This window comes from Megalops cyprinoides, chromosome 18 (genome assembly GCF_013368585.1).
Source record: "Megalops cyprinoides isolate fMegCyp1 chromosome 18, fMegCyp1.pri, whole genome shotgun sequence".
NCBI lineage: Eukaryota > Metazoa > Chordata > Actinopteri > Elopiformes > Megalopidae > Megalops > Megalops cyprinoides.
The window spans coordinates 680,212-700,261 of NC_050600.1; the positions used below are offsets into that span (position 1 = coordinate 680,212).

Genomic DNA, 20,050 nt, shown 5'->3' on the forward strand with positions numbered 1-20,050 from the left:
TTTTCGGTCCAGGACATCTCAGATCCGTGTGGTAATTGCAGTTATTCAATTTGAAATGCATACAGGTAAAGTTACCATATTAAACACAAATTTAAATGTAAATTAGCTGTTGAAGGTGGTCCCATCGTGCTGCTTCATGGCGGAGAACCTTTATCCGGTTAAACGGAGATGATCTGCCTCCCGTCGTTACCAGCGCGGGTTGTTGCGCAGTTCATGCTATGAGCAGAATCATTTGCAGCGGAATGAAACACACTCGGTTTATCATACAATGCAACTGATGTGCTGTTTGTCTGTTGACAGCCGTACGCTGCTGTGGCTCTTACTTTGGGTAGACAGTAACACAAAATGGGATTGAACACCAGAGTTATATGCAAAAGCAAAATAATATGATAACCATAATGTATTTTCAACACAACATTTCTCAGTTCATACAAATCATAATATTTGGTAATATTTATTTTCTTAAGAAGAAAATTAGTTCTACTCATTTTTTTTATTGTTTTGGAGAGTAAAACGTATTATTTTGTGGCTTCAAGAATAAGGAGCCATAACGTCACGTTTATTCAGCCGAATGGAAACGGAAGCGCGCAACCTGTTGCGTGACGTCAGTGGAAGTTCCCTCTCTGATGCGTAATTTGGTGAAGCGGGCGGAGTCCGGCCGCGATCGGAGTGCCGTGTTGGTGTAGATGCGCCTAGCCCTTTACTCGCGTCGCCATGGTGATCAGTTGGCCGTTTTTGTTTAAAAAGTTCGTCCACATATTTTTGTCCATATTTTAAATAAACTCTAATTTTCGACTGGTAATAAGTAAGCAGTTTTTAATATAGCCTGGTTGTGACTGTCAGAATAACAGCCAATGGCATTGTTGTCGGCTGGCTATACACAGTAACTCATGTGTAATTCACCTTATTACCTGTTGCAGCCAGTGTACGACAATCGCGCGTTAGCTGACTGAGCCAAACGCAACGCCACCGCTCACAATGCGTAATTAGATCTGGTTGCGCTTGTATGTGCGCATATATTAGGTACTTTACCCCTCTTTTGCTGACAAGTTTCAGTTTTATCAACAATAACCCACGCGTCATGAAATAAGGCGGATGTGCTATTCTTCTTCACATACGATTTCGTTTAAAATATCGTTTTTTATGTTCCGAAATAACATTAAAGACGTTTAGTTTGAGCGGGAGCGGAGCGACAAGGCAAGAGATAATCAGCAAGTCTTTGTGGTGCACTTTGGACCGTCGTAGCCACTGTATGCGGAAGACTGGGGTAATCGAAACTTACCATTTACTGAGGAAGAGATGAAGAACCAGGTGAGGGTTTTAGAAGCGAAACTGTGTTTTAAACGCTTTAATGTTTCTTAACGTCAGATCTCGTTTCCCTGTAAATCCAAAAAGAGAAGAAACATCAAGAGAACAGTTTTTTTTTTCACTAAAAATATTCCCGTTTTCAGAAACACACTGACATTCAGTGGAGATGTGAAGTAAGTCACAGGGCAGCTAAATGACATTAATGAAAAAGCTAGGCTGAAACTGAGCCATTGACGTGTGGACTCTCTCTCTCTCTCTCCCTCACCCAGTGACCCCTGTCTGACACACTCCTCTGTCATGGCCTCAGTTCATCCCTCACTCCAGACTCCACGGAGAGAGGAGAGGAGGGGGGGAGAGGAGTGTGTGGATGAGTTCGCCTGCCCTGGCGTGGCTCGCGGGAGGCTCCTGTCACTCACACCCATCGTGGAGAGGGTGTTTGAGGTGGGCTTCCACATCGGGGGCGAGGAGGAGGCGGGGCTACCCCATGATGGACAGATTTGGCTGACACTGACAGGAGGGAGGAGAGAGGTGGAGGAGGCCAAGGTGAGAGCCACTGTCAGTGCTGATTAAATGTTTTCCAGCAGGTAACGGGCTTGGTGGTGCGGGGGGGTTTGTGAGGTGAACCACACTGAAGACACCACCTGGAGTCATGTCTCTGTCGCTCTCTCTTGCCCTCCTTCTCCTGGTCTCTCCATCCTGTGGCTTCCTTCCCTTGCTGCCTCAGTTGTTCTTCCGCTACATCTCTGAGATGTGAACACATACAGTGTACATGTGTAGTTTAATATCTTTTCTTAAGAGAACTCTTCCTAAAGTGTGTTGAATAGGAACCATCTTGGCCCAGAGCAGTGGCGGTTGTCATAAAGTTGTCACCGGGTTGTTTATCTGTAGTCACACGTGCCACTACAGCCTGTCGCTGTGTTTTTCTTCCTGTCTCAGAGATCTCTCATCGGTCAGTCAATCGGTCGATCAATCATCAAACTATCAACTCTGTACTTGTTTTTTTATCTGGTGCTTTACAGAGCACTGTATCCAGAGGGGGTGAAATGAAACCCAAAGTGAGACGAAGAATAGTTCCCGGAGTCTTTGTAAGAGCCGGTGGAGATTCGCTCTCAGAAAGCCAGTGTTGGAGAGAATTTGCCTGGTTGTGCTTCTGTCGTAGTGACTCGCGTCATCTAGATGCCCCCTGTATTTTTACATACAAAACACTGAAACACTAATGTTAACTTCTGTAGCTAGCGATCCAGCACCAACACGTTGGCAGACAGCCATTCCAGATGAGTGGCTGCTAAATCTTGTTCAGCCTGTTTGGGAAACTGCAGGGATGCAGAATCATGGCTGTGCTGCCACAGACAGTCCACAGGCCACGCAGGGCTGATCCACACTCCCCTGTGAAGCCAGAGGCAAAGCGCTGTCTGAAGTCAGAGCTGATCGTACCTCTGCCACTAACGCTGCCAGCACTGCTCCCGACTCACCCGTGTACCAGCTCCACTGCAAGCTGCCAAACTGGCTCTGAACGTTGCTTTATTTGGCTCTTGTACCGGCATAGATGCTGCTCACAGGCACATGTAATCATTTGAAGGCTTCAGTACTAGCTTTACAAACCCACAGTGTGTAGAAAACCTGGGCCTTGCAGTGTACAGGATGGTACCTGGCAAGCCTCTGTTGTATCTGGGCCAGCAGCCAAGAGCTTCTGATAAGAGAGTCAGTAGTCTACACCCAAGGCCAGCACACGGTTAGATACAAAAGGGCAGATCATTTTACTCCTTTTAAAACTTAACATTCTGTCTTTAATGAAGATGTTTCAAAACATAAAAACTGTAGCTATTTTTAATTTTTATTGTCAGACCTCTAGGTAATCATTCAGATCCACTAGCTGCCCTGATTTTTAGTTGAAAAATGTGTGATGTATGTCCTGGACTCCTTGGATCTTCTGGAGAGCTCTGTCTTTTTACTGACTGCCCTTAATCTCTGTAGCTTTATGCACGAAGGACTGTTTTCATTTATGACAGGGTCTCAAGGGAGACTCCTTTCACTGTCTAATATTCCCTCTGATCATGACAAAAGCAACGGACCTGCTTCAGTAAATATGCGGGTGTGTAATGTATATACAATATATGTATATGTATATGTATATGTATATGTATATGTAATGTGTAAAAGTCAGTTTCTTTCTGAATATGAGCGTCTACTGCATGAATAAAAAATTGTCCAAAAATCCTGAGAGGAAGATGATATCCCTACGAAGGAGGGTTATATGTTACACAGAGAAAGGGGGTTAGGTTTAGGGTAAGGGGTTAGGGTTAGGGCTATATGTTACACAGAGAAAGGGGGTTAGGTTTAGGGTAAGGGGTTAGGGTTAGGGCTATATGTTACACAGAGAAAGGGGGTTAGGTTTAGGGTAAGGGGTTAGGGTTAGGGCTATATGTTACACAGAGAAAGGCGGTTAGGTTTAGGGTAAGGGGTTAGGGTTAGGGCTATATGTTACACAGAGAAAGGGGGTTAGGTTTAGGGTAAGGGGTTAGGGTTAGGGCTATATGTTACACAGAGAAAGGGGGTTAGGTTTAGGGTAAGGGGTTAGGGTTAGGGCTATATGTTACACAGAGAAAGGGGGTTAGGTTTAGGGTAAGGGGTTAGGGTTAGGGCTATATGTTACACAGAGAAAGGCGGTTAGGTTTAGGGTAAGGGGTTAGGGTTAGGGCTATATGTTACATAGAGAAAGGGGGTTAGGTTTAGGGTAAGGGGTTAGGGTTAGGGTTATATGTTACACAGAGAAAGGGGGTTAGGTTTAGGGTAAGGGGTTAGGGTTAGGGCTATATGTTACACAGAGAAAGGGGGTTAGGTTTAGGGTAAGGGGTTAGGGTTAGGGTTATATGTTACACAGAGAAAGGGGGTTAGGTTTAGGGTAAGGGGTTAGGGTTAGGGCTATATGTTACACAGAGAAAGGGGGTTAGGTTTAGGGTAAGGGGTTAGGGTTAGGGCTATATGTTACACAGAGAAAGGCGGTTAGGTTTAGGGTAAGGGGTTAGGGTTAGGGCTATATGTTACACAGAGAAAGGCGGTTAGGTTTAGGGTAAGGGGTTAGGGTTAGGGCTATATGTTACATAGAGAAAGGGGGTTAGGTTTAGGGTAAGGGGTTAGGGTTAGGGTTATATGTTACACAGAGAAAGGGGGTTAGGTTTAGGGTAAGGGGTTAGGGTTAGGGCTATATGTTACACAGAGAAAGGGGGTTAGGTTTAGGGTAAGGGGTTAGGGTTAGGGTTATATGTTACACAGAGAAAGGGGGTTAGGTTTAGGGTAAGGGGTTAGGGTTAGGGCTATATGTTACACAGAGAAAGGGGGTTAGGTTTAGGGTAAGGGGTTAGGGTTAGGGCTATATGTTACACAGAGAAAGGCGGTTAGGTTTAGGGTAAGGGGTTAGGGTTAGGGCTATATGTTACACAGAGAAAGGCGGTTAGGTTTAGGGTAAGGGGTTAGGGTTAGGGCTATATGTTACACGGAGAAAGGCGGTGTTGTTCATTCTGAAAATGCATCCATTGTGGATTGGATGTGTGTAACTGTGGTGATTAGCATATTAGCATATTAGCCTGTTAGCCCTGGGCCTGACTGAGACAGGGCTGCTGCAGGAGGTCACATCCAGGCTTTTCCTTTTATTTTGGATGTCCAGTCTTGTGCATGTGCCGCACCATTTTACTGAGACCCTCCTCTCCCTACTCCCCCTCCCTCTCTGCTCCCTGTCTCTCCCTCCTGTCTCTCCCTCTCTGCTCCCTGTCTCCCCCTACTCCCCCTCCCTCTCTCCCTCCCTCTCTGCCCCCTGTCTCCCCCTCCCTCTCTCCCTCCCTCTCTCCCCCCTGTCTCCCCCTCCCTCTCTCCCTCCCTCTCTCCCCCCTGTCTCCCCCTCCCTCTCTCCCTCTCTCTCTCCCTCTCTCTCTCTCCCTCTCTCTCTCTCTCTCTCCCTCTCTCCCTCCCTCTCTGCCCCCTGTCTCTCCCTCCCTCTCTCCCCCCTGTCTCTCCCTCCCTCTCTGCCCCCTGTCTCTCCCCCCTGTCTCTCCCCCCTGTCTCCCCCGCCCTGTCTCTCCCTCCCTCTCTCCCTCCTGTCTCTCCCTCCCTCTCTCCCCCCTGTCTCTCCCTCTCTCCTAGCTCTTCGTGAAGGGCCTGCTAAACGAGGAGGAGCAGCAGCAGGTATCCTACCCAGAGGGTCTGCACTCCGTGTTCTGTGGTGTCAGTGGGCTGTTTGTGGACTGCCTGATGAAAAACACCTGTGCTCATATCCAGGTGAGGTGGTCGGGGAGGGGGCAGCTGTGTCTTAGTCCACAGTCTCTTTCCTCTCTGTCTCCCCCTCCCTCGCTTTACCCCTTTCTCCTTCTGACATTCAGGTGAGCCGACCAGGTGTGCTGGTCGTCTCCGGCCTGGCCGAGCCGGTGGTGCGGGCCTACTCCCTCATCCTGAACCTGGTGGAGGACTATGAGGGCACCCAGGGGCAGGGTGCTGAGGCTGGGGCTGGAGCAGCAAGCGAGACCCTGGATTCCCGTCGGGCCTTCAAGTCCTTGGTGGAGAGGTGGGATGACCGGCACACTCTGGACCTGCTGGTTCTGCCAGCGAAGGTGAAGGAAGCCCTGCTGAGCTTGGTCAGGGAGTGCAGACTGGACCCAGCCAGGGGACCATGGCAACGGCCACCCACCGCAGCGAGAGATCCAGAGAAGGAGAGAGAGATGTCTGAGGTCAGGGGTATGGAGAGACTTGCGCTGGAGGAGCGAGTGGAACAGAGAAATGGAGAGCTGGACCTGCGCCAGGCTGACCGTCACACCCATGCAGGGGCTGTTCCAGAATATTCCAGCAGACACCTGTATCCAGCCCTCTCTACAAGCCAGCTCCTCCCCTTCCTGAAGATCCCAGGAACCGAAGCCAACAGAGAGGAAGGGGAGGAGCTGGGGGAGCTGGGGGAGCCAGTCTTACGCGTCCTCCCAGACAGGACGGTGGTGCAGCGGCACAGACACACACCCCAGGAAGTGGGGGAAGAGGAGGAGGAGGAAGAGGAAGAGGAAGAGGAAGAGGAGGGAGGCTTCCTAGAGCTGGGCCACAGGGAGGAGTTTGGGCTGCTGCTGAAGTTCTTCACAGCAATGGGATACACTGAGGGTGTGGTGCGGAGGGTTCTGTCCCGCACAGGCCTGAAGGAGGCCTCCCAGATTCTGGACCTGGTCCAACAAGAACAGGACCGTGAGGGAGGAGGAGAGGGGGAGACAGAAGGCCAGACAACTCTCCTCAACAACCACAGCGAGGCGGACGGGGAGGCTGGGGAGGACTTTGTTCTGGGGGTGCTGAAGAGAGCAGCAGCCAGCTGTGGGTACCAGGAGGAGAGGGTCATGGAGGTGTACAGCAACCTACCCGAGCTGTCTCCCCGAGAGCTGCTGCTGGAGCTGCAGAGAGAGGGAGGCCCCAGCAGGGACAGCCACGCCCACATACAGCAACTCCTGCGGGAGCTCCCCGAGGCAGACAGAGAGAGGAGTGAAGAGAGGATGGAGGGAGAAAACGGAAGGCAGAGAGAGAGGGAGGGAGAGAGGGGAGGACAGAGAGAGACGGAGGGAGAGAGGGGAGGACAAAGAGGGATGGAGGGAGAGAGGGGAGGACAGAGAGAGAGTGGAGGACAGAGAGAGAGGGAGGGAGAGAGGGGAGGACAGAGAGAGAGGGAGGGAGAGAGGGGTGGGCGGAGAGGGAGGGAGGGAGAGAGGGGTGGGCGGAGAGGGAGAGGGAGAGGGAGAGGGAGAGGAAGAGGGGGGAAGGCTGACATGCACAGCTCAGACGCTGTGGATCTGGTCTCAGCAGTGCCTGGAGCTGTGGAGGGTGTGGCTCCATCGCACATGCCCAGTGCAGCCCAGCATCAGCGCACTCACACACCCCCCCCTGAAAGAAACAGCACCCCTCCCGTCAGAGGCCCCCCCCAGTCCACCTACCCACCCGAACCCTCCCCTGCCGGGAAGGACAGGGCGTGGCCCGTGGATGTTGCTACGGCAGCCATCGTCACAGGCGAGCAGCGATTTCTCGAGGGCCTGCAGACGCCCTTTGAACTTCAGCTGGCCCATGACCCCGGCGACCCCCACCTGCGGCAGGTGATCATCGATGGGAGCAACGTCGCCATGAGGTAAAACAGCAGGTGCTGTTGGACACAGCAGTAAGCAGGTCTCACCTAAATGCATACGGTGGGCAACACTACCACAGAGCACTCCTCCACCTACAATCCTTAATCCTCTCTGCCTCTCTCTCTCTCTCTGTCTCCCCCCCCCCTCTCTCTCTCTCTGTCTCCCCCCCCCCCCCCCCTCTCTCTCTCTCTCTCTCTCTCTCTCTCTCTCTCTCTCTCTCTCTCTCTCTCTCTCTCTCTCTCTCTCTCAGTCATGGCCTGGGTCAGTTTTTCTCGTGTCGTGGGATTGCCCTGGCTGTGCAGTACTTTTGGAACCGAGGTCACCGCAGGGTTACCGCGTTTGTTCCCCAGTGGAGACAGAAGAGAGATCCGAGGATCAAAGGTAATGAAGCACCTGAACGCTGTGCGTTATCGTCCCGTACCTGACACACCTGAGCGCTGTGCTTTACCGTCCCGTACCTGACACCCCTGAGCGCTGTGCTTTACCGTCCCGTACCTGACACCCCTGAGCGCTGTGCTTTACCATCCCGTACCTGACACAGCTGAGCGCTGTGCGTTACCGTCCCGTACCTGACACAGCTGAGCGCTGTGCGTTACCGTCCCGTACCTGACACAGCTGAGCGCTGTGCGTTATCGTCCCGTACCTGACACACCTGAGCGCTGTGCGTTACCGTCCCGTACCTGACACCCCTGAGCGCTGTGCTTTACCGTCCCGCAGAACAGCAGTACCTGACACCCCTGAGCGCTGTGCGTTACCGTCCCGTACCTGACACCCCTGAGCGCTGTGCTTTACCGTCCCGCAGAACAGCAGTACCTGACACCCCTGAGCGCTGTGCGTTACCGTCCCGTACCTGACACCCCTGAGCGCTGTGCGTTACCGTCCCGTACCTGACACCCCTGAGCGCTGTGCGTTACCGTCCCGTACCTGACACCCCTGAGCGCTGTGCTTTACCGTCCCGTACCTGACACACCTGAGCGCTGTGCTTTACCGTCCCGCAGAACAGCAGTACCTGGCTGAGCTGCAGAATGTTGGGCTGCTCTCCTTCACTCCTTCCAGAGAGGTGGAGGGAAAGAGAATCAACTCGTATGATGACAGGTTAGCCCCGCCCATCCTCCTGCATCCCGTGTCTGTGCAAGTGTACATTGGCGCTTGGGTAAGAAGCGCAAAAAGCATGCAGTCCATACGGTGATGATGGTGACGAAGATGATAATGTTGATGATGGTGATGATGGTGGTGAGGGTGGTGATGGTGATGATGATGATGATGATGATGATGATGATGATGGTTATGGTGATGATGATGGTGATGATGATGATGATGATGGTGATGATGATGATGCTTGTTTCTCGCAGGTTCATGCTGCAGCTGGCTCAGCAGACAGATGGAGTGATCGTAACAAATGACAACCTGAGGGACCTTTCAGCCGAGTCTCCTGCATGGAGAGACATCGTTAAAGAAAGGTACAGAGGAGGGAGAGGGGGTACGGAGGAGGGTGGAGGGAGAGGGGGTACGGAGGAGGGTGGAGGGAGAGGGGGTACGGAGGAGGGAGAGGGGGTACGGAGGAGGGTGGAGGGAGAGGGGGTACGGAGGAGGGTGGAGGGAGAGGGGGTACGGAGAGGGGGTACGGAGGAGGGTGGAGGGAGAGGGGGTACGGAGGAGGGAGAGGGGGTACGGAGGAGGGTGGAGGGAGAGGGGGTATGGAGAGGGGGTGGAGGGAGAGGGGGTACGGAGGAGGGTGGAGGGAGAGGGGGTATGGAGAGGGGGTACGGAGAGGGGGTACGGAGGAGGGTGGAGGGAGAGGGGGTACGGAGGAGGGAGAGGGGGTACGGAGGAGGGTGGAGGGAGAGGGGGTGGAGGGAGAGGGGGTACGGAGAGGGGGTGGAGGGAGAGGGGGTACGGAGAGGGGGTGGAGGGAGAGGGGGTACGGAGGAGGCTGGAGGGAGAGGGGGTACGGAGGAGGGTGGAGGGAGAGGGGGGTACGGAGGAGGGTGGAGGGAGAGGGGGTACGGAGGAGGGTGGAGGGAGAGGGGGTACGGAGAGGGGGTGGAGGGAGAGGGGGTGGAGGGAGAGGGGGTACGGAGAGGGGGTGGAGGGAGAGGGGGTACGGAGAGGGGGTGGAGGGAGAGGGGGTACGGAGGAGGGTGGAGGGAGAGGGGGTACGGAGGAGGCTGGAGGGAGAGGGGGTACGGAGGAGGGTGGAGGGAGAGGGGGTACGGAGGAGGGTGGAGGGAGAGAGGGTACGGAGAGGGGGTGGAGGGAGAGGGGGTGGAGGGAGAGGGGGTACGGAGAGGGGGTGGCGGGAGAGGGGGTACAGAGAGGGGGTGGAGGCAGTCACCATGGTAACAGCCTGGTCTCTCTGCAGACTGCTTCAGTACACGTTTGTTGGGGATCACTTTATGGTGCCAGATGACCCCCTGGGCCGAAGGGGACCCCATCTCAATGACTTCCTCCGCTCCAAACACAGGTACACCCCCAAACACAGCCCCACACTGCAGATACACCCCCAAACACAACCCCACACTGCAGATACACCCCCAAACACAACCCCACACTGCAGATACACCCCCAAACACAACCCCACACTGCAGATACACCCCCAAACACAACCCCACACTGCAGATACACCCCCAAACACAGCCCCACACTGCAGATACACCCCCAAACACAACCCCACACTGCAGATACACCCCCAAACACAACCCCACACTGCAGATACACCCCCAAACACAGCCCCACACTGCAGATACACCCCCAAACACAACCCCACACTGCAGATACACCCCCAAACACAACCCCACACTGCAGATACACCTGCTGCTAGTGGGCCGGTGTGCCACTTTCCTGACATTATTGACATTTATTCTGTCATTCAGCTCTTTGTGATCTGTAATGAATATTGCCCTTGCTTGAATTTATTGAACTTTGAAGTAAAGCTTATTTGTCTCTCCCTTTCTCTCTCAGAACCCCTGTCCCCAGCAGTCACACCTACGCCGGTGTGGCCCCCTCCTTCTCACCGCCCCCAACGGCCCCCAGGCGAGCCCAGACAGAGGTGCTGCACTACCGTGAGCGGACACCAGGGGGCCTCCTGCCAGCGCAGAAACCTCCCACAGGGTCAGAGTGTGAGCGGAGGAGAGGGGGGGAGAGATGGGGAAGGAGGGAGAGAGAGAGGGGGGAGGAGGGGGAGGAGGGAGAGAGGGGGGGCAGGAGAGAGAGGAGTGTAGCAGAAACATCCAGTCTGAGGGAGAGTCTGTCAAAGGTGTTCCCGGGACAGGACAGCGTGGTGACCCTGGCTCTGCAGTGCAACCCCACCATCACTGACGGAAACACTCTCTCTGCCATCATACTGCAGCTGCAGAGAGAGAGGGAGGGGGAGAGATAGAGAGGGGGGGGAGAGAGAGAGAGAGAGAGGGGGGGGGGGGGAAGGAAGACAGAGAGAGAGAGAGAGGAAGACAGAGAGAGAGAGAGAGAGAGAGGAAGAAAGAGAGAGGGGGGAGGGAGAGGAAGACAGAGAGAGAGGGAAAGAGAGAGAGAAAAAAGGAAAAAAGAGTGAGGGAGAGAAGAGAGAGAGGGTGGTAGCAGTGCTTGAACTGAAGAAAGTGCTGGAGCTCAGTGATTTCAATGCTGATAACCTTAAATATGCGCTCTCAGTGAAAGTATGTGTAAAACATGCATATTAAATGGCTTAGAATAACTGTCACATTCACTAGTGGTAGCTGCAGTTATGCCATTCATTATATCAAATTCAAATTCAAATTCATTTTTAAATTCAAATGCCATCTAATTTAAACCTGAACTGGCCATTCATTACATTAAATCTCTAGTGAACTACTGAATTACACAGGACCAGGACATCAGTGTGGCAGTCAGGGGCGGCAGTGTAGCATAGTTTTTAAGGAGTAGGGCTTGTAAGCAAAACTTTGCCAGTTCAGTTCCCTGCTGGGGCACTGCTGCTGTACCCTTGGGCCAGGTATTTAACCCACAGTTGCCTCAGTAAATATCCAGCTGTATAAATGGATAACATTGTGGCTGTAGATAAAAGCACCTGCTAAATGACTGTAATATAAGTAGCCTGTCTGTAGAGGCCATGCTGCCTGTGAGTAAACCTACATCACACAGTGTGCATGTTCACAGCACTGCATTCTGGGAAATGGGAATGGTCGTGAGAGTCATTTAATGTGTTGAATATTTATGTCTTTCATTTAAAGAGAGAGAGAGTGAGGAGAGAGAGAGAGAGAGGGAGAAAGAAATGAAGAGAGAGGGAGAGAGAGAGAGAGAGAGAGAGAGGGAGAGAGAGAGAGAGAGAGAGAGAGGGAGAGGGAGAGGGAGAATGAGAAACAGGGAGAGAGAGAGAGAGAGGGAGAGGGAGGAGAGAGAGAGAGAGGGAGAGGGAGAGAGGGAGAAAGAAATGGAGAGAGGGAGAGAGCTATAGAACTAGAGAAGGGAGGGAGTAGGAATGGTGGTGGGGGGGTTGTAAGTGATGAGACAGAGGATGGAAGGATAGTTGCTAAATCAGTTCTCTCTTTCCCTCTATTGCTGGATCAACCCATCAATCAGCGACTGTCTGCAGCAGAGCTGTGCAGATCTGAGACCCTATTCGCCAGGGCCAGAGAGTGGGGAGGGGCCATTATCATGCTCAAAGGATTTTTAATCTTCTCTGAGAAATTATTGCTACTGTGCATTCAGTAGATTTTCTCTCATGATTTCCTTCTAAGGGTCTGTACCTCTGATCTGGGATCAGCTGGTCAGTACCACTGACCTGTATCTGATCTGGAATCAGCTGATCTGTACCACTGACCTGTATCTGATCTGGGATCAGGTTGTGCATACCACTGACCTGTTGTAGAGAAGCTGGCCCACACTTCTCCCGTAAATGATCCAACAAAACTAAGGAATCCGGCCTGCGCGCGGCACCAGCGCGGCCGCGGCGAGCCTCCCTCCTGCTCAGCAGCCACACCTGTACTTCATCTGCCTTCCAGTTAGTGAGGTGTGGCTCGTTAGCCAATAAGCTGGTTCCTTTACAAATTGCCAACATGTGCATACAATTAACAATGATTAATACACGATTGACAATTAGCAATTACTTTCTAGGGGGAGGTGGCGAAGGCTCTCCTTCACACCTGTATCTGATCTGGGATCAATTGGTCTGTACCACTGACCTGTATCTGATCTGGGATCAGCTGGTCTGTACCACTGACCTGTATCTGATCTGCATCATGGAACTGGTCTGTGGTACCATGGTCTGTGTGGCCTTTGCAACATAAAATTAAACATATGAACTACTGTGCAGAAGAACCATTTTTTGTGACTTATGTTTATGTAAGTGGGGAACCCTGGCATGTGGACTCCCTCCAGCCCTGTCCAGATAACTCTCAGTGTGGGATGTCCAGTCAAGCAGTCCAGTCAGGAGTTTTTTGCTGGCAGAGTATTTTTCCACAGAATATTTTTCCATGTGTTTAATAAATAACGGACTATCAGATACATGTCTGTGTTTTTCTTTGGCTTCCTGTCCTCATAGGTGTCTGCCTGTGTGAACACCGTGAGCTCTGAGCGTCTTTATTCACTGGATATTGAAACAGAAATATATGTGAGAAACATATGCTTTTGCCTCTGCATGTAAACAGGCTACAATCAATCCAACAGTAAATGATTACCACGCCATCAGCTGCATGTGTGTGTCTGCTGGGACCACTGAACTGATGTAAATTAGATGCTAAAGCATTGAAGTATTTACATTAGTACTTAGAGGCGGTTTCCTGTGTGTGTTCAGCGGCTGAGGCAGAATGATGGTGAGTTTATGTCTTTTATTTGTCATTTGCACAGATCACACAGGGTAACTGAGCATTGAAATTCTTGGGGTAGGCCCTGCTAATATGTAGCATTGAAGGATAGTGATGCCACTCAGTGCGAGGTAGTAAGTTCCTTACCATAAGTTAGTAGTAGTAAGGTAGTAAGTTGCTCTGTCTGCTGCTCTCCCAAACTAACAGCACAGCTGTCATTTTAAGACCAGATAGCAAAAAGGCACCAATAACTGGAAGCACCAAAGTAATCATAACCTATAAACAAGCTCTTTCTGCCAGCTGTTTGCACTTAAAGTTGGCTTTACATCGAGGAGCTTCATCATGATCTCATTCTAACTAATTCAGACAAATCAAAACGGCAGGGAAGCCAGAAAGCAACAAACAGCCTTACAGAGGCCTTCTGATGAGCCCTGCAAAGAGACACGCCGGGTTCAGGAGAGTCAAAGAGCAGTGAAATTTGAGTTTTATCAACTGAAACAAAGGACTAACAGCAGCAAAGAAAAGCACATGATGCCTCACTGACTAAACGGAACAGAAATGAATGAACAAAGTGAAGAGAAGAGGAATAGGAAGAAGAGTGACCGCAGGTGCCGGGAACAGCAGGTGAGAACAGAGCTGTCGCTGTGGAATTGATGCAAATGAACTTTGCTCAATCACCAGGAGAAAACACAGCTGCTTTGCACGTTAGATGTATAAAGCAGAAAGGGAGACAAACGAGATCAGTATCATTGTTCAAACCGGGAAATTATCTTTTTTTTTATTAAAAAAGCAATACAGCAATAACACTTTTATGAGGACTATATTAGGAGAAATTTGTCAGCAGTAGTATGGGCTGTGTGTTTCTCTGTGGTTTTATCAAAGTGTAACCTTCACACAAGCCAGACTGACTATACCGTCAGCGCACATGGGAGCCGCCCGGGGAGACTGTGTCACTGGGCAAGGAGCAGAACTGAGGGCACTCTGATAAAATGAAACCATGAAAAGGATGCCTGCATATTCTCTGTAACTGCGCAGCTCTGAGAGGGATGAAATGAAACCATGAAAAGGATACCTGCATATTCTCTGTAACTGCGCAGCTCTGAGAGGGATGAAATGAACCCATGAAAAGGATACCTGCATATTCTCTGTAACTGCGCAGGCAGCTCTATTCTCACCTGCTGTACAGCCCTGTTCTTAGCGTCTGTTTTGCTTGTGCATGTTTGCATATTCTGTTCTGATCACAAACAAGAACAAAGGAATATCTCTCTATCTTCAGTTGTATAAATTCAAAATCCATGCAAAGAATCCAGGAGCTGCAGAGGATTATTTTAATTTGAATTTAAAAAATAATGGAAGTATTAGAAATAATCAAATTCTTTTTAAAAAATTATGTAAGGAGAGCAACAGCATATATCCACACATCAGAAACAGCAGAAAACATTCGCCATAGCATCTTACTTATGTATGCTGAGAATGTGGGTACAAAGATCAGTAAAAGACAGAAAACACTCATATTTCCCTTTCTACCTGCAAACAGGTACAAGAATACCAGAATCCCACAGTACTTTAAATCAGTCTTTGAGGAAAAGCAGTCTCGTTTAATGTGTTAGACCTGAAAAACATCTGTAATTAAGAATTGAAATCAGGTATTTGACAGAAATGTAAAAATAGAATATTGTTGCATTCTAACAATCAGCAACTTTAAAAAAAACTCAATCGCAGGTCCTGGAAGTTCAAAATCTATTTAAGTAATCCAGGAACTATAAATATTGAAGAGCCAGAGAGAGAAATGAAGGGACAGAGGGACAGAGACGAGAGAGCCACGAGGGGAGAGTGCCCCAGCAGAGGCAGACAGACACAAGAGGAGAGGAGAGAGAAAAGAGGAAAGAGGCAGAGACTCAGTCATTGAGTGGCATTCAGCAGGTAGAAATGTCAACCTCATTCCTTTTTATAATGAATATGTGTTCTGCGGTAGCACCTACTGTGACCACCAGAGGGTGCTCTCACTATCATTCCGTAAGGCAGGTGAGCTCTCTCTGTGGCTACAAGGCAGTCAGCTGGCATAGGTATCCTAAAACAGCCAGGTATGATGTCTCAGGGATTACTGGTCAGTACCATCATCAGCTTCACCTTTTGTACCATCTGCTGAATCCCTAATTATTTTTAAGAAACTTCTGAAGGCACAGCTCTTCCGTACTCACCTGATCACCTGAATCGCTACCACCCAAAGCAATTTCTCTGTCCTAAACTGTTTTCCAAAAAAAAGAATGGTTTCATGTATTTGTGTCTCTGCCAGCTAGCTTGTATCTTGTCTGGCCAATTATTGACACTCGGTCATGCAGAGCTTCTAATATCGTTGACTCCTTATTATTATCTGTCTCACTTGTAAGTCGCTTTGGATAAAAGCGCCTACCAAATGAACGAACATAAAAGTTTTTATTTCAGTTATACTGGAAAATGAATTCATCCTCTTTAAAAATAAAATAAACCTGTTGTGTTTTTGATTAAGGATTTAGAGGAAATATTTCTCTTTTCTCCAAACCTGTGTGTAATTACATGTGAGAGAGTCAAAGTGATAACAACACTGACGCAAATGTCTCTAATGGGGATTCTGCTGTTTCAGTGAGGCAGGGGAAACCTATACGACCTCATGAACACAGAGAGAGAGAGAGAGAGAGAGAGGCAGAGGGGGAGAGAGAGAGAGAGAGGGGGAGAGAGAGGGAGAGGGAGAGAGAGTGAGGGGAAGAGAGGGAGAGAGGAGAGGGGGGGAGGGAGGGAGGGTTACTGTGCTGGAGATGGATTTACAGAAATATTTAGCAGTTAAGAGAGGTCCTTTGTAATCATCCATGTTTTAATTTTAACCTTGATGTGCTTATTCTTAAATTTATGTAAACTCTTTAATTGCATTTGACCTTTTATTGCAACATCTTTGATCAGTGACAGTTAAAATCACAGTCAGAAAGTATTGCTCATTTTTTTACTGTTACAAATTTTCTACTGTAGTTAAGGACTGAGTCCATCGTAGGTTTCATATAGATTTATAAATTATCTCAGTTTATCATGTAGAATTAAGATGTTTGGTTTTATTTATCCTCATTTTATTTAATATCTATTCATGATCTGTTTTTTCTATGTTAAGGTGGGCATGTTATTTTAGCAGTTTTGCTGCGGGACATATCCATAGTATCATTCATTACCTAATGTCGGGCTTTAAGATCTACCGTCTGACTGGAAGGGTTTTGTTTAATCTGTCTTTTGATTTTCTGTACCTGTAAACTAAAGTGTGAATATTTTACAATAAAGATTGTTTCCATTATGTTCAGAGTGAGGTGTTTATTTATTGTCATTCATTCATTTAGCTTCACAATGATGACTGGTTTGAAGGAATGGCATTGTTCTGATTGGCTGATTCGAGTGAGATTGACAGTTGTTGTAGCTCCGCCCATAATGGCCCCGCTGTCCGCAGGCTGGATCTGAAGGCACATGAGCCCTGAGAATCCAGAGTCACAGCCTCCTGCAGCCGTACAGACATGGGCAGACTGGGAGCCCTTTGCACTGCCTTCCTCTTCCTCTCCCTCCTCTTCCTCTCTGTCGTAGGCTGCATTCCTGAAAGCAATCGTCTGAACAGCTTCACTGACTGTATGCTTACTATTTATTAACTGTCCTTTTCTGTCTGGGTTCAGTATTTATAATTACACACTAACATTACACTGTGGTTCTCTATCAAAGAAAATTATGCAATTTTGCATATTTCATGTGAATCCTAAAAACAGAAGGAGAGAGGACGAACATATCATATTCAAAATCCATGCAAATAATTGAGGAACTGCATGTCTATATAGCAGAGATGGATACAAAGAGGGAAAGATGAGAGGAGAAACTGAAAGGAAGGAGAGAGAGACACGATCATATTCAGCAGGTAGGATCTTCCACTTCAGTCTGTTTTATGAGTCAGAAAGGGGACAAAATAAATATATTCTAAGATATGCATTACAGGTTATCAGGGATATATGTGCACCTGGAAGCTGGTAGACATACCACAATAAAGTAGCCTGGAATGAAGGAACAGCTTAAATGTAAAGCAGCTGCCTTTATGTGCTATATGTAGAGGTAAATGACATAGCTACTGCAGCATGTGTGAAAGTGTTAAAAGAATAACAGCACTGAACCGAATGTCTCTGCTCCTCACAGCCTGAAGACATGGAGCACAGTGTGTTTCTCCTGCTGCTGTTCCCAGGTCAGTGATGGTGCATGCGTCCTGATGCTTTTCATTATACACTGAAGTAGCTGAGATTAGATTCCTTATCCAAAAATACAGCTGGGTATTCACAGAAGCAGTTCAGGTTATGCTCTTTTCAGGATTTGACCCAATAACCCTCTGGCCACAACCTGAACCCCTTAGTGACTGTGCTCACTGACACACCACCAGAGCGCTGTTCCAGCCTGCTCTTCACCGCAGAAGAGAGAAACGTTGCTTAATTAACGGTATTTTTTAAATGAGAGAGGTGTTTTTACAATGACCTCACTGCAGAAGAGACCTGTGCTACCTGGAAAATACACGTGTTTAATGAAAGAATTTCCGCCACTGATGCACTTAATGAGACACTACTATAACGGCGTGTGAGCGCTTTGGGCAGCTCTTAAACACTACCTCAGACCTACCTACCTACCTCCCAAATTTACCAGGAACTCAACAGGATCTCGCTTAATAGGCTCGAATTTACGGGTGGGTTTGACAAGGGCTTCTGTTTCAGCGGGTGGTGGTGGCGTAAGTGTTGGGGATGCGATCCCCTCTATCGCTGAGCGCAGCGCTGGCTGTCTGCAGCCCTGCAGCTGCCGGGAGTTTCACGCTGCCGCCAGAGCCTCTGTCTCCCGCGGGTTTCCTTCTTTCCATGTGTCCTTATTGCATTTCTTAAGGAAATGATCATATACAGTTTGCATATACACGTTTTAGCTCGTTTAATTTGCATGGTTAGCCTGCACTGCAACTTCTCTGATGTATTTAGTTCAGTGTGTGCTTGAAATGGCACGTCTCGCCTTGTGTAATCTGTTTAATTTTTGTAGCCTCTGCTTATTTTCATACTGGGACAAGGCCCAATCATACAGCAGGTCAAGGGTTTCGATTCAATGCAATATATCTGATTCCTGTGCTTGGTGATGCAATGTTCCATTCTAAAAACGCGTGGCCAAAGTCAGAAGTGAAACGACTATAGATGCAAACATGTCTACTAAACTGTCTTAGAAATTACAGCACTGTTATAATGAGGCCATCACATTATTCAGTCGCTAACTACTGAACCTGACCAAACTACAAAGACAGCTCAATAGGTTGTGATGTATCAGAATGACCATTCAAGGACTCCTAAAATACATTCAGCAGACCAACACTAAAGAGTTTGCTTCTCACCTAGTGAATTCATGTGACAATCTACCAGAATGTTGCCATGCTACCTTTATAGTAGTTTAGGCCAAGCTAGAGAATGCTGAGCGACAAACTGTTTTCCTGTTTAGAAATAAAATACAAAAAAATCTTATTTTGATTACATATAAAATGCAATATGAGCAACGTCTCTGGTACTTTGGTTTCAAGCAAACTGTAGTGAATTCCTGGCTTCACTGTCTCAGTACTCTGAAACCCAGTAATCAGGTACTTCAGGTGCAGGAATCCCAGTGCTTTGGAATTGGACTCCTGGTGAATCACAGCAGTTTCCAGTCAAACAGCTGCTTTCTTTCCTCGCGGTTGTTTTAGCCAGGGGACCTTGTCTTTTTCAAAAGAAGGAAAACAAGCTCCTACCAGGTGTTTGCGGTGATTAGTGTTTTTGTGATTAGTGTTTTTTGTGATTAGTGTTTTTGTGATTAGTGTTTTTGTTGCGGTTTGGCATTTGTATTGTGGTTGGCCCAAACTGGAAACACACCTCAATTCGAGGTGCTTAAATGGCTGAGTTTCTGGGCTGAGATTCTTTGGTGGAGACACAGCTTTTTTAGGTGGTGTGGCCTTTTTGGACAGGATTGCGTGCTGTAGGAGGTCTTTGTGTATTTAGGTAATTGTGGAAAGTACTTTATTGTGACTCTGATACGTTACAGTTCACAGAAGCACACTCTTTCTATCAAATTTGACAGATGAATAATATTTTATTATTACTTATTATAATATTTATTATATTCTAATTATTTGATTACAGATTTATTGTTATACTAATAATTTGCTATTATTTATTTGAAAATTAAAAATTTTATTTTATTTTATTTGAAAAATTGTCTTCCTATATAAAAATGGATTTCTTTGCAGTACAGTTAAGATAGTTATCTTGATCTACTGTTTAATATCTGCTTTAAAAAAACATTGAAATTTAAGTAAAATTAATACACAAAACATACGATATGAGTGGATGTGATGTAATACAGTTGTGAGGATGTGATGTAACATAGATGTGAGTGGATGTGATGTATATATGAGTGGATGTGATGTATATATGAGTGGATGTGATGTATATATGAGTGAATGTGATGTATATATGAGAGGATGTGATGTAATGTAGATGTGATGTATATATTGTGATGTATATATGAGTGGATGTGATGTATATATTGTGATGTATATATGAGTGGATGTGATGCATATATTGTGATGTATATATGAGTGGATGTGATGTATATATTGTGATGTATATATGAGTGGATGTGATGTATATATGAGTGGATGTGATGTAGTATAGATGTGAGGATGTGATGTATATATGAGTGGATGTGATGTATATATGAGAGGATGTGATGTAATGTAGATGTGAGGATGTGATGTAATGTAGATGTGAGGATGTGATGTGCTCACTA

At 48.0% G+C, this 20,050-nt stretch overlaps 1 protein-coding gene across 1 annotated transcript; it reads left to right on the forward strand.

Annotated features, from left to right (window-relative positions):
- The first annotated feature begins 868 nt into the window (after positions 1-868).
- khnyn (KH and NYN domain containing) lies at positions 869-10,822 on the forward strand. Its single transcript, XM_036551724.1, has 10 exons — positions 869-1,311; positions 1,578-1,851; positions 5,446-5,580; positions 5,682-6,839; positions 7,029-7,444; positions 7,693-7,823; positions 8,441-8,537; positions 8,795-8,902; positions 9,805-9,906; positions 10,404-10,822. The coding sequence occupies exons 2-10, from the start codon at positions 1,606-1,608 to the stop codon at positions 10,819-10,821; spliced, it is 2,811 nt and encodes a 936-aa protein (XP_036407617.1). The 5' UTR covers positions 869-1,311; positions 1,578-1,605; the 3' UTR covers position 10,822.
- Positions 10,823-20,050: the final 9,228 nt, after the last annotated feature.

Excerpts from the sequence above, each read along its gene's own strand:
- khnyn (XM_036551724.1), top strand. The coding sequence starts at position 1,606 with ATGGCCTCAGTTCATCCCTCACTCCAGACTCCACGGAGAGAGGAGAGG. Across the intron at positions 7,445-7,692 it reads GGGAGCAACGTCGCCATGAG|TCATGGCCTGGGTCAGTTTT; the intron begins GTAAAACAGCAG and ends TCTCTCTCTCAG. Across the intron at positions 7,824-8,440 it reads GAGAGATCCGAGGATCAAAG|AACAGCAGTACCTGGCTGAG; the intron begins GTAATGAAGCAC and ends ACCGTCCCGCAG.